Here is a 14046-nt window from a genome sequence, read left to right on the forward strand (position 1 = left end):
GCACAATGGCCGCAGTGCCTTTACTGCTCAGGGCCGCTCTCACCGGGGAGGGGGACCTCTCCGGGCCCCGACCCGCTGCTGAGGTCAGCACATTTTGCAGCTGCGCCGTCGCCATTTTGTCCCGCAGGAAGCAGGCGTGCCGGTGGGGCCCTGCTTGCAGGGCTGCTTGCGGTGCCGCCTGCGTGCTCCTCGCTACAGCAATGCGGGGATGGAAACCCGTTCCCCTTTGCCGACAGGCATCGCCGTGTCCAGTGGGTGCATCCCAGCCTAGGCTGCGGGCTGCACGGGGTGCCTGTGTGGGGTATGGCACACTGCAGCAGTGGGGACACAGAGAGCAGGGAGTGGAAGCTCTGCTCTGTGCCTTGCAGCTGTCCTCAGGCCAGCTCTGTCAGGCTCTTTGCCCTCCTGCCAAGGGATGCAGTCCCAGCATGGGGAGGCTGAGGACAGGGTGGTGGGCCGTGACTTAATAGGAACCTTTGTGCACACAGCTGGGGGGTTGTGCATGGAGCAGGAGTGTTCAGCTTTACCCCGAGAATGGGCTGAGATGGTTTCTTGGAATCTGCCAGATTCCTGCATGGTGTGGGGTTTCTTTCTCTGGTGAGACCTCAGGTCTGAATGTCCATCCCCAGCAACGTAGCCCAGAGATGAAGGGGATAGTTGATAACTGAGATTCATACAGACTGCTGAGTGCCTTCCATGTGTCTGAAATGGGCAAGTGCCCTTCTGCCTCCCTCCCACCTTCTTTTCCTCTAGGCTCAGGTAAGCTCCAGGAGACAGCAGGCCCTGTCTTACGTTGGTAGGGGCCAGGGTGGGCAAACTGCTCAGCTCTTCTTGTTCTGAACAGATGAACAGCATGGTTGTAGTTTCCAGAGCTGTAGCTATGCACATCCATACATGCAGTTGGACAGACAAAACACCCAGTTACTTGGACACGACAGAATTTTGCAAGCACTTGGCTACTGATTTATTGCATTGGCTATTCCTTTACAAATATTGGCTACAAGACAGGTCTAAGGGCCAGTAACTTAACTCTGCTGGCTTCTTATCTGTCCAAAGATACTTCAAACAGCAAAGTTGAATATAAATTGACAGCCCTGAGGAGATCACTGAGGGTGCAGTGAGCTTCCCCTGGGTCTGCAACTGACAGCCTCCTCCCACCCTGCCTCAGCCACAGCAAGGGAAAAGAGATGCATCAACCAAATCTTAACCTGCTGCTTGCTTAGCCTATAGAATATATACAATAAGATGTAGAGGAAAAACTGTTATGTGTACATCACAGTAATTGTGCAATAAATTAAACTTCAAAGTGCTTCACTTTCTTATTTACAACACCATTAAATAGTAACTGACTTTTTCTCAGACTAGGGGGAAGTATATAGTTATGTCAGTTAGCTGACAGGTGAGTGCTCAGCAAGTACACCAGGAGGGGAATGGGCTCAGATGCCAGCTCCTCTCTGGGAGAGATTGGGGAGGGAAGGTGGACTCTACAAGTGTGAAGGCATTGCTATGGCATCACTCAAAGAGGTGGGAATGAAGTGGGGGGGCAGGCCTGGAGGCGTAGAGGATCCAAAACAAGTGTGTAAAAAGGCAACTGATGTGACTCCTTCCTAGGATAAATATTTAATGAGCTGGAATCTTGCAGCACTGAAGAGCCAAATTAAGCTGTGAAAGATGGGAGGTGATGCCCAGGTAACTGGCTTATTGCAGGAAGCAGTTGCATACATTTTCCTCATAGTGCGGGGTTTGATAAAAGGTGGCACCATTTTTCTTCAAGGGGCTCTATTTTTTACGGCATGAGAAACCTTTTTTTAGGGACTACCACCCTGAGTGGTCTGGCAATGCCATCTAAGCTTCCTTGTGCTTTCCTGAGTGTTGATCTTATTGCTCAAAGGCCTGGAGCAGTGTGAGCTGTACTTGTCTGGGGACCAGGCAGGCTGAAAAGAGCAGGAGCAACAGAGGGCAGCTGCTTTTTCAGCTGTAAAACTATAGTCACTGGATAGAGTGATCCTAGGCTGACGGGACTAAATCTCACCTGGTTTTGCCAGCACCTAAGTGCCTTCCCAGCCTTGTCCAAGCCACACAGTGAGGTGATGTTGGGTGAAGGAGCCTTGCTTGGAAATGAGATAAAACTAACTCAAAAGAAGGAAGGGAAGGAAGGAGAAGAGAGGAGGGGCAGATGGGACCATGTGGGAGCAGGGGGCAGTTAGAGCTTCTTCTTGAGCTTGCGGCTGGCCCCACCACCCCCGCTCCGCTCCCGCTTCTCTTTGCGGACACAGAAGTACTTGGTGACCCGTTTGCGGCACTGCTCACACCGCACGGCACAGCACCAGTGGAACTTGCAGTTACAGCTGGACACCATCTCAGCCCGTCTCTCCTCCACCGCCAACCCACAGTCCCCACACAGCCGCCGGCAGCTCCGCTTCTCCCACTTGCTGAGCGCCTTGCCTCTCTTCAGGCACTCCCGGCCCTCCGTGCCCAGCAGCCCCAGCGTCTTGTTCTCCAGGCAGTAGTCAGGAGAGTCTTCTAGATGGACCAGCTCCTTCTTGGAGATGGAGCTGAAGGTCTCAGCAATGGCCCCCCGGCTGGCAGCGCTGTTCCCCACCCCCTGCAGCAAGTCCACCTTCAAGGCCTTGTGGTACCTCTCCTTGAGGTAAGTGCCCACCTCGCGGAACTCGGGCAGCTGCAGCCAGCAGGTCTGTGTGGTACAACTTCCAGACACACCATGGCATTTGCAAGTCCGCTTCATGGTCCCTTTGACAGCCTGTGAGGTGAGGAAAGAGAGGGGATGCAGGAAAAAGCCCAGAGGGTTCACTAGGGTCATTTCTGTAGTGCAGCTTATGGATAAGTCTGGCTTATAATTGTGGAGGGGTCTGCCATGACCCCTCCTTGTTCAATAGCCCTGCCCAGGGAGGGTTGGTTGAAGGTCCACATTGGTTTCTCCAACGTGTTTTACTTCTTGAAGAGGGAGAAAGAGAGCAACACGAAGGAGTTAGCAGGGTAAGCGTGGAAAGTTTGCTACATTAGGACAAACACCATCAGTATTGTTACCCTGCTCCCCCCCTCCTCAGCAAAATAGTTGCTTCTACTCTGCATGCAATTTTAGTCACGGCAAGTAGTGAGACTTGATAGTGAATGGGCAGAATGGATCAGATGAGTGCTTCCAGGTCTGGAAGGAGGAAAGGGGCTCACCTTTCTTCCTGCCTCATTGTTGTGCAGGTTCATAGCAGCTCTGGCATCTTGTCCAGTCTCCAAGGCATCCACAAACTGCTTGGAGATGGCTTCCCCAAAGCCCACGTTATCACTGCAGCCTCCCCACAGCCAACCTTGCCCACCTAGGAAAGGAGATAAGAGATGTACTGCTAGGGAACCAGCCCCTCGCTGTTATGTGGCTCCCAGGGTGGGTAAGGGTGATTGCCAGCAGTGATGGAAGGAATGAAGGCTGGGAGATGAAGCCAGCCCTTTGCCTAGAGGTACTCCCAGATTCCCTCCCCTTGGGCTTGTGCCATTTCTACTCAGGCTTAGGCGACAAGTGGTCCATGCGGGCAGTGAAGGAGTATATGCCACACCTATGTGATAATGCCAAGGATTTTCAGCTTTCTATAGAGCAGGATGCAGAATTCATGCGTTAGCACTCCCGCAGTGATGGAACTTTGGATTTTAATCACCTCCCCTCCAACCATGACTTTATCTGGTCCGGTCTGGGTTGCAGGGACAACTTGCCTGTTCAGAACAGGTTCGTGAGACGGATTAGCCAACTTGTGTGCATAGAATCTGAATCCTTACAGCTGAAAGGGATGTCCTGAGTGTATATCCTGGTTAGTGGGAACAGAGTCCCTTCCACCAGAAAAACAGCCCAGCCCTGGTACACTTGTATGAAGGAAGCCCTCTTTTTGATATACACAAAATCTCAGGCTGATGTTGGGCATCTCAGAAGACTCTGATTTTCCAGTTATCATAAAGAAACAAGGAAGTCAGCATAGATTGGGAAACTATGCAGGAAAGTGTGGAAAGTACTTTTTCTAACCTAGCGTGGGCTTGATAATTTAGCACAGCTGCCTGGAAACACATCATGCGGTTTCTTCTTTTCTTCCTTGAGAAAAATACCAAATGCTCTGGGAAGAATTGAAATCTGAAATATTCTGAGCCTCGTGTGCCTCGGTGGTGTATCGTGGGCATTGTGGTTTAACTGGTCTTGTGCCTTTAGTCCCTGCAAGGCCATGCTATTGCCTCTTGCAGGGAAAGGCAGCGGTGCATCTGATGGGAGGTTGGGTGATTGCAGTGGATAACAAAGGGAGAATAGAAATGTGCAGCTACAGCAGCTCAGAGTCAGTGCAGTGATATCTGGAATGGAACCATAATGTTTTGGACATAGACAAGTTTCCTTTGCCCATCAAGGCTTTAAGTTCACACTGGAAAATTTTCATGAAAAACAATCATGTTTTGAGGAAAGAAGCTGTAGCATGACTAGCCCAAATAAAATTTGGTGTGTCATTGCCCCCAAAGTCTTGGTCTGAGAGATGGTCCGTCCCAGGCCTCAGACACCTACAAAGCAATGGCTGTTGTAAAAACTGTTAGCCAATAAGCAAATTACTCAATAGTGAGCACTCCAATGGAATTTGTGACAAATTGCCACCTACAGCCTGCCAAGTACAGCTGAGTAAGGAGAGGCTTTTAAAAGATTTTGGTAATTTGAAATTTGACTTCTTTCCTTTCAAAACACCCAGACTTCACTGTTGTACGAGATCTGAGGGGAGAGCCAAAGTGGTGAAGCCCTGGAATTCCCCACCAAGGCTGTCCAGTGGCCGCAGGCTGGGGACAGCAGGGATGGGGTGACATGCATGCTGGGCACTGCCACAGCAGTTATCATGACTCTGCTCTTGTGTACCCAACATGCCGATGAATACTCAAAGGGTTTACAGATGCCATCCTGCTTTCCCCAACAATAATCTTGGTGGAGGAGAGCTTCCTCCAGCAGCCCAGGGTTTGACAGAGGGATGATAGCTGTCTTTCCTTACCAAGCTGCCCATTGCGGGAGTCATCACAGCCACAGTTGTCAAAATCCCCCAGGCTGCAGTTCCGGGTCAGTGTGTACATGACACCTGCAGAGCTGATGGCGTGGACAAAGGCAGTTTCTCGGTTTGCTGTCAAGCAGAAACACAAGGAGAGCAAACATGTTAAAGATTTCATGGCAAGACTGGTGTTAAGAATTGCTCCTGCCACGCATGAGACTGAGTCAGATGACGTTTGCAGTGAGCAGGGTTGTGTTGGGTGGAAAAGAGGCCCTACAGGTCAGATTGGCTTAGTTTTGGATTGAACCGCATGAAAATGGAAGTTCTGGTTTTGATCCAGACCAACCAATGGCATTTCTAAGGGTGAGAATGAGTTTTGCACCACACTGTAGTGCTCACCAGTGGTCATATAGCATAGATGCCTAAATGTACCCACATCTTACCGATACATCTCAGAGAGGAGGGAGCCCACTCCAAGGGTCAAAGGTCTTCCCCACAGCCCCCCTGAGCCTTGCCTTCTGCCAGACCTCAGCCCAGCCTGCCCCAAAAGATGATGCCCGGGTGGGGATGAGACAGAAAAGGAGGCACTTGGGAAGAGAAGAGGGGCTGCTGGGCCCCAAGCTGCAGCAAGTGTGTCCCAGTAGTGGTATCCAATGCTTTCCTTACCGCTGCGCAGCCCGCCATGGCTGGAGAGCTGCAGTGCCCGCTCAGGGCAGTTCCAGCGATCCCAGGCGAACTGGAACTTGCATTCCTCGATGCCACTCTGTGCCCCAGCAGCCACACTGCTGGAGTAGATGAGGTAGGCCTGGGAAGAAGCAAGGCAGTGGATCAAGGTGGGGACAGAATCAGCCTGGCACTGAGGGTCCTGCTGTGTTGGGGTCTAGGTGTGCTGAGAAGCATAGCCCCAGTTTTGCCAGGAGGCTGGCAGTCAGCTGCAAAGGACTTGTGTACCATCTATGGAGACAAGATGTGCAGAGCTGAGGGGTTGGCCTGAGCTTAGTTCTGTGAAGTCTACTGGTTGCCAACAGCAGCAGGAAGTGCATTTTCTGCTGTGCTGGCTCTGGAGAGAGAAGGCCAAGTGGAGCTGTGGGCTGACAGCCATGTGAGGAGCTGTGTGGAATCCAGCCCTACAGTGAGGGAACCTCTTGTCTCTCCAATGTAAGAGGATTTGGTTTTTGAAGATGTTTTATTCAAGACAAACAAATATGAGGTGAATTTCACAGCTGGTCCTGGTTAGGAAATAAAGGCTCTGAAAAAGGGGCACAAGGAGGAAAGAAATCAAAACCATTGAACGAAACCCTGGCAATTCCAGCTGTGCTCCTTGGGGAATGTGTGTTCTGCAGGGCCTGAAGCAAATACTCTTTCAACTGGATGAACATGAGTCCTAATGCTGAGCTGGTCAGAAGGAAACAATGGATGACAGGTGAGATTGGCAGCTGGGGTCAATAGACACATTTCCACAATCTGACCCAATCAGTTTAGGAGGGTCCCAGGCCCCTTTGCTGAGGGCTGCTGCAGCCTGCAGAGCTCTCAGGAGGGCATCCCTGGCCCCCTCCCCTGCCTTGTTGCTGTTTGCATGGGGTTGATGGGGTCTCTGGCCAAAGCTGGTTGGAGAGGAGTGGGAAGGAGGAGCCCCCCTTCCCTCCCCTGGGTATAGTGGGATCAGGGACCGAGATCAAAGAAATTTCTCTTACCTTGGGGCCCGTCATCAGGAAATTATTCACTGACCTGGAAGACAGAGACAGTGTCAGCAGGGAGGGGGTGATGGAGGGGCCTGGAGAATGCCTGGCATCCCAGGGCTCTCCTCTCATCCTCCCTGGCTGCAGGCACCTCTGGTCCCTCAGCAGCTTCTCCTGTCCACACCTGCTGGGGTCCTGTTTGCCTGCCCACCCCATGGCCCCCTGTTCCCCATGGCTGTGCTCTCCATCTTCTCCACAGCTGCTCCTAGCACCCCTTCTTCCCTCCCATTGACCTCACTCACTGCTCCTTCCTTTTGCCCTTCTCATAGCTGTTAGTTACACTAATTCCCCCCATCTTCTCTGCTCCTCCAGATATGCTTTTCACGGTACCCAGCTGAGCTAAGGGTAGTGTTGCCCCCAGCCCCAGGAGATGGGCCATGTGCCTTAGATGGAGAATGTCACGCCACATCTTGGTCATGGTGCATGTCTCAGTGACATCCCCCTGTCTTGTTGTTCCTTGTTTTCCTGCAGTGCCAGATCTGGCTGACCATGTTCTCCTCTTGCTGCGCCAAAGTGATATTTTCTGATGTTTTCCAAGAGAAACATGAAGAGATTACACGAAATGTTTCCAAAGGTGCCTGTTGGCATCATTGCAAAATGCTTCATTTTCACTATTCAAAGAAAATAATTTTTCTGCTGAGAACGTGCTAGGCCTGTTTTAGTACCTGGAGCCTTCAGCTCTGCAAGGTTCATGATTTCCCCTGTTCTGTAGATCAGCAACTTCTATTTCTTGTACAGAAGAGGAAAACCTTCAAAATGTGGGCCCTCTTTCTAAATATACTTCAAAGCAAATGATAGGAGCTCTCATTTTTGAATCATGAGATTTTTGCTTGCCATGGCGTGACAACATCTTTAACTTATTCCTCATGCTTAGCAGTGGGAAGGGAGGAAAAAGCAAAGCAGCAATCTCTTCTCATTGCTCCCACTGGGAGCTCCATGCCTAGAAGGCCCTGCCATCCCTTACTGAGATCTGCCATCTGCCCTGATTGATTTTCTGCCTTCAATTTGGACAGTGGCTGCCAGCCAGGATGGGCTGTGGCCTGACAATAAGTTGTTCTCACCTGGAAGTTAGGGGTGGCCTGAGCGCTGCACGTTAGCACAGGCTGTTTTGAAAGATGGGCTTCAAAGAGTATTTTGAAATCTGTGCCGAATGTTGTTCAGTCTGTACCTACAGCTGAGAGCCCGCTGCCCATAGCTTCTCTGTCTTTGCTGCCTGGCCGTGGGCTCGTCCAGCCACACCTGGTCACAGGCCGGCATCCAGCTGAGTATTTCTCAACTGGAAAAATCTCCACTAGCCTTTCCTGTTGTTAGACTCTTGAGCTCCTTCCCCTGCAACATCACAACCATATGCAGGATTGAGCTGTAAGTTAGGGTCATTGGGACCGTCTGAGTTTTGTTTTCCAGCCAAAAAGGCTTATTTCAGTGCAAGTGATCATAAGTTCTGGGACTGTGCATGGTCCTGATTACCACCCAGGATCTAGGGGATGAATTCAGGTTAGCTATGCTTGGCAGAAAGGACCAAGGGCAAATCCCAATGGTCCCCAGCCAGAAATAAAGCAAGAGAAGGGAGGTTTATCCTACAGTCAGCTCATTCCAAATCCCCAGGTTTGCAAAATAACTCTCGTGACTGTTTCTGGTGACCTCGTGGAGTGCCTGTCCCACGGGCACCTGGCAGCTCTGAGGAGGTGGCTGAGTGCTGTATCCTCAGAGAGGACACTGGGAGTACACAGACTGAGTGAGACCTTACAATGAGCGACAGGGCAAAAGTTAGGGCAGTTAAGCAGAAGCTGCAGAGCCTCAGTTCTCAGCAATGTGATGTTCTGCTCACTTTGGTCATATCTCAGCAGAGGATGCTCTTGCTTTCCCACCAGCCCTGGCCCTGTCTTGGTGCTGGGGCACACCAGGGCTGGCTCCAGCATCCCAGCACTGCAGACCACAGCAGGCATTGCTGTCCCCTGCCAGGGGACACAGCAGAGCTGTGCCACAGTCCCCTCAGCTAGAACAGCCCTAATAAGAATCTCAGAGATACACCACAAAAAGGAGGGCTGGCTATTCCTGCTTGTTGAAAACCACAAGAAACCTGACCTTTGCTGTTACAACTGAGAAGGAGTTCAGAGAACTGGTTTGCAGAGTTCTTCTTTGGCAAGTCCACCAAGTGTCTATTGATACAGCTTGTGTTGGGAAAGGCTCCCCTGGGCCTCAGTGGGAGGGAGGGGGCTGTGTCCAGGGCACAGTGTGAGAGCAGCACACCCTTCCCCTTTGTTTTGGGCACAGGATTCAGCCCCAGCTGTCCTTCAGCCCCAGTGGGTGCTTTAGCATAGAGCTGGTGTCTGTTTTGCAGAGAAATTTTCCTCTGGGAGCCACTTCTGCATTGTATAACTAATTAAATATTTCCTGGGAACTGGTGAGACGGCATCTGCAGTCGAGTGATTGGAGCATCAGTAACCCAAATCACACAGGGGCATGAGCCGGGGCTTTTCAGACTGTGTGAGCTCTGCGGGTCCCCATCCTAGCACAACTGGGTAGCAGCATGAACAAGTTATTTTCCGTCTGGTTTCCCTTCTGCCCTTTGCCATGTTCTTAAGAGCTTTGCCGTGGGGACCACACTAACTTAAGTGCTCACGGTGATGTCAGTGTGAATCTAAGGCCCTGGTAGCAGCTGTGAGAAAATTCTAGTGAAATGGCCTTGTGTCAGGGAGATCTAGGGAATTGCAAGTCACCTTATGTAGCTTTTCTGACCAAAATAACAGATGCATCCAATCTGCACTGCTTCTCACTTCACTAATAGGAAAAGGTAAATTCATCATGTGCAAGAAGTATTTGTTTTAAACTCTTGCTGGCCTCAATTTGGACTGGGAACGTGTGAGAAACTGCAGGAGTGGCTTTAAGAGGGGACAGTAACACACAATTCAGGGTTAACCAAAAACCAACCTGCTAGCAGGCGTCGGGTGCCATAACCACAATGAAGCAACAAATCTGCTCCTCCCAGGATAAACCTCCAGCTTTACAAAAAGGCCAAGTTCAGGATACACCAGTTCCTGATCTGCAGCTGAGCAAATGGTACAGTAGCAATTTCCCAGCAGGATAGTCTCAATGTTTTTATTAAGTCAGAGAGACAGAAGGTGCTTTCCCGGAGCCCTCCGGTCAGCTGGCAGGCGTGCTGCTGGGTGGCTTGTAGGGCTTAGAGGAGCAAAGAGTTCGTTCAGACCAGTATGCTTAGCTCCTCTATTTAACTCTTGCATCTACAAGTGGGTTCAGGAGAAGGGACGATGGGGCAGTTTGAGTTCCAGGGTGCTACCTGCTGCAAAATGGGCCATTCTATATCTGGAAAGCAGCTGTCAGTTTTCTTATTTATATCGAAATGGAACTAAATGTGGTAATAGAGACAGACTGTGCATTTTGTCCCCGTGCCTATGGTCTAGCTAAGAAAAATGTGTCTCTTTCCCGAATGTAATCTCTAGTGGGACAGGGAGCAATTAAGCCATTTGTTCCACAGAAGTAGCGCGATGCTGGAAATGCCACCGGAGCAACCTCTGCAAAGAAAACTGTGGTAAAGAACCTCCCTTCGTTCTCATCTCTGCAGTGTAATTTTTTTCAAAAGTAATTATCCACATCACTGAATGAAGTGGGATGTAATCTGAGGCTCAATAGCGAGCTGCATCTGCACACAGCCCACTCCCCATGGCTTCGTTGTCACCGGGCAGATTTACAACTTGCTGAAATGATTCTCTTCTTCCACACAGCTTACAGCTTGCAGCTACCTGATGCTCTTTCCCTGCACTTTCAGACTGCAGGACAGCATGACGTGAGCAGCAGCAGAGCAGAAGCAGGCAGGGAGAGAAGTCCTGAGTGCCACAGCCACCCTGGGCCCATGCAGTGCCCTGGGCACGGAGCGATCCCTTTGCTCTGCTCATCTGGGAAAAGCAGACCCAGGGCAAAGCAGGCTTCGTTGAGTCAGGTACTAAGAAATTATTTCAAAGCTAATGCATAGCTATTGCAGGGGTTCTCTGTCACATCCTTTTGAACCTAACAGCAAACAACTCTGCCAAGCAGCTGTTCCACATATCAAATGCTGATAAGCCTCTGACAGTTTTTACTTGTGCACAACTTTACCAAATAACAGCACCCTGCTCCTCAGACCTACATCAAGTCTCCCATTAAGGAACTTAAGATACCCGATCACCCGCTCACACTGCTGTGCTGCTGATTCAATTTTCTCTCTCTAGAGCTGTATTTAGATCATTACTGCCATTATCTTACACTTCTGTATTCCAATACAGTTTCACTTTGAATCTGAATTTCATCCTCAAGTTATTAGAAAAACAGTGACATCAGAAACCAGGGACAATCCCACAGATGTAGTTAAAAAAAAACACCCAAAACCATTTAGAAGCAAGTTTCTAAAACAGAGGTTGTTATCTTATTCCCATGAGCCAGGAAACTGGGAGGCAACTCGTTCAGGAGGACTTTGCATTTTTTTTAACTTAATTTTTCTCTGTTGCGTTATATTTATTCATAGTTTTTTTTAGTTCTTAAATACAGCTCGGATACTTTGCCAGTCTACAAGCATGCTGATATGAGGAATCTAATCCCCACCCAGAGAAGGAAAGCAGTTACATGTATAAAAAGCATTTTATTGCTGATCTAAATACCTCCCCCTGCGCTGCTCCCTGTTTTGTGAACATCCTAAAAATCACAGGGAAAAAAAGAAAAAAAGGAAGTGTTGCCTTTCAAGCAGTTAGATCAGATAATGTTAAACAGCAGCAAATGCAAACAGGATTATTGCATGATTCCCATGAACCTTTAATTTCTCTGTGAGAGTTAAGGGACAGGGTCTGAAATATGATCATTTCAAATGAAGTTTGCAGTTTTCCTTTCTCTCGGAGCACTCTGACCTAGGAGATGGACGCTATCTTGAGCTATAAACTTTTCCCTGAGATAAAACCTTCTGAAAGGCAAGCGGGGCATTTAAACATCCCATTCCCACCGAAAATGGCTGGGATTTCTGTATTTAACATCACTTTGATGCTCTGAAAATCCACACCCTTTGAACTCTTTCTAACAAATGTTGATTTATTTTCTCTTTTAATGTATTTTCAAGCCATTTATGTGGAGGAAAGCAAGGGATATATACAAGCAGAGGGAAAAAATGATATAAATCCTGCAAGAGTTTCTGCCGTTCCCAGCCTCTCTGCATCACAGACATCCCCCTCAATCAGAAAGGAAAATGTATCTTGCATTTGCTATTGTAGAATACTTTGAAATATACAGGAGAGGAGCAGACCTCTGAGAGAACGGAGATTCCACTCCCACCCTAACAGGAGTGAGTTCCCATTTAATCTTGAGTTTCTGTAATTTTGGTTATTCCACCCACATTAAGAATGTCATCGAACTGCTATGGGAGATGCAGGGGATTTTTGTAATTGAATGGGAAAAGCCTTTCCTTGAGATAAGTCTCTGACCCGCTGAGCAAATTCCCTGGGGCATCACTGAAGGGGAGAATAAATGTTGGGTACTCAATAGAAATCACACATAAAAAATATATATATATATCTACAAAAACAGATTGTTTGAGTCCATCTTCATTTGAGCATCGGCTAGATACACTAAATAAGGGATGACAGTAGAGCTGATACAAACACAATCTCTTTCTGTTCACCCTGTAATAGATTTCTGGTGATAAAGCAACTCTGAGGATGAGCGGTAGGGCGCTGGGAGTGCAGATTTGTACAGATTGCTCTGCCGAGACCCGGCTGGTTGGAAACCAAACTGTTCCAAAAGCTTCTCCCCAGCAAATCCTAATATACGAATTTCAGACGCATGTAATCCTGACCCCGTGCCTGCCAAGGAGTCCAGTTTCAGGCTGTTCTCATGGAGTGATGCTCACACACATCGAGCTTATCCCTGCTGCCTCTGAGCTCTTAATCAGGGACTGTCCTCTCCTGGGAGAATGAGAGAAGCCCCGTTTGATTTGATTAAGACAAGACTCACACAGACAGTGAGCCTTCGGAAAAGCAGAAATCCCTGCCTGTCCCAATGGGTACCTTCCCAAGGAGCTAAGACTTCTGCATCTACTTTAAGGGCATCTGCTGAAATTTAGACCAGCTTAGGATTTGTCCCATAGAAGGGGGAAGAAGGGGGGAATCTCTGCTTAGATTGAGCCTTTCTGCCAATGGTTCTCTTGGAACTTAGCTTAGAGTCCGGTCCCACAGAAGACCACAATTGAGCTAATGGAAAGAGGAGTGTTTAGGAAGGTGAGGAGGAATATCCTTAGGGTCTCCAGGAAGGGCACCTGCCTGCCACACAGACTGGGGTGCTCCCAATACTCACCAAGCACAGCAGGGCTGGAAGAAGGGAGTGAGGAGGAAGATGCCCAGATAAGGGTCCATGTGAAACATAAAATCCAAATAAAGAGGAAGAAAGGACATCCTAAAAAACAAACAAACAAAAAAAAAAAACAAACCCAAAAAAGAAAACAAAAACAACCGAACAAACAAAAAAGCACCAACCAACAAAATTGGGTACCAACACCGAGGGGAAAAAAGGAAAAATAAAAGATTAAAAAAAAAACAAAAACAAAACAGCAATAAAAATTAGGGAACGGATGGAGTTATTTTCCACCCAGTGCTCCTGGTGTGATGAAGAAGCGTATGCCCCTGAATCCCAACTTGTGTGAAGGTTAACCAATCCTAAAGTAAGAGCTAAAGGGGGTTGGTGAAATGGAGCCGCAGAACGTCCTAAGAAGAGATTATCTACTTAATTAAAGATTTTTTTTTTCCTAAGACCTTCAGCCAATCAGAATTCAAGTGCCAGAGAGAGATTGAACTGATGAAAAGAACACCCCAGGTTCCTCGAAGACAAATGCACCAAGAAAGGGATAAGAGGGAGGGAAAAGGGGGGAAAAAGGAGAGAGAAAGAAAAAGAGAGAGAGGGAGAAAGAAAGAGACAGCAAATCCCTTAAAGCAATCACTGGACTCCATCTCCATCGCACTGCCCTGCCTCTCCATTCCCCCCAGGGCAGCGGGAAAGGCTGCTTGGGTGCCCTGGCCTCCTCCCACCAACAGCTGTGTGCTCTCAGCTGGGGTTGGGACCAGCCCACCCATGCACCCTTTTTGGAGACAGACAAGCAAATACCATCCCTGCCTCAGTCTCCCCCAGAAGTTTAAGGGGAATTAGTGCCTGTTCCCACCTCCATCTGCTCCTCCCTCATCATGGTGACCTATCCCAAACCAAGGCCCAAATGATTCTGTAGTTCTACAAATCCTATGAATTTTAGCAGGGCACCAGCCCATCCCTCC

The 14046-nt window shown here is 48.9% G+C and overlaps 1 protein-coding gene across 2 annotated transcripts; it reads right to left on the reverse strand.

The window, feature by feature from the left end:
- Positions 1–944: 944 nt before the first annotated feature.
- On the reverse strand, positions 945–13423 carry WNT8B (Wnt family member 8B). 2 transcript variants are annotated; one of them, XM_072340021.1, is made up of 6 exons: positions 13079–13423; positions 6704–6737; positions 5676–5814; positions 5016–5141; positions 3190–3332; positions 945–2761 (listed from the first exon to the last, which is right to left on the reverse strand). In XM_072340021.1, exons 1-6 carry the CDS (start codon positions 13174–13176, stop codon positions 2204–2206), a joined length of 1098 nt encoding a protein of 365 aa, XP_072196122.1. In that variant the 5' UTR covers positions 13177–13423; the 3' UTR covers positions 945–2203. The 2 variants fall into 2 exon arrangements, with proteins under 2 accessions (XP_072196122.1, XP_072196121.1); XM_072340020.1 differs by lacking the exon at positions 13079–13423 and having other exon boundaries at positions 951–2761; positions 6704–6979.
- Positions 13424–14046: the final 623 nt, after the last annotated feature.

This window comes from Excalfactoria chinensis, chromosome 6 (assembly GCF_039878825.1).
Source record: "Excalfactoria chinensis isolate bCotChi1 chromosome 6, bCotChi1.hap2, whole genome shotgun sequence".
NCBI classification, from domain to species: domain Eukaryota; kingdom Metazoa; phylum Chordata; class Aves; order Galliformes; family Phasianidae; genus Excalfactoria; species Excalfactoria chinensis.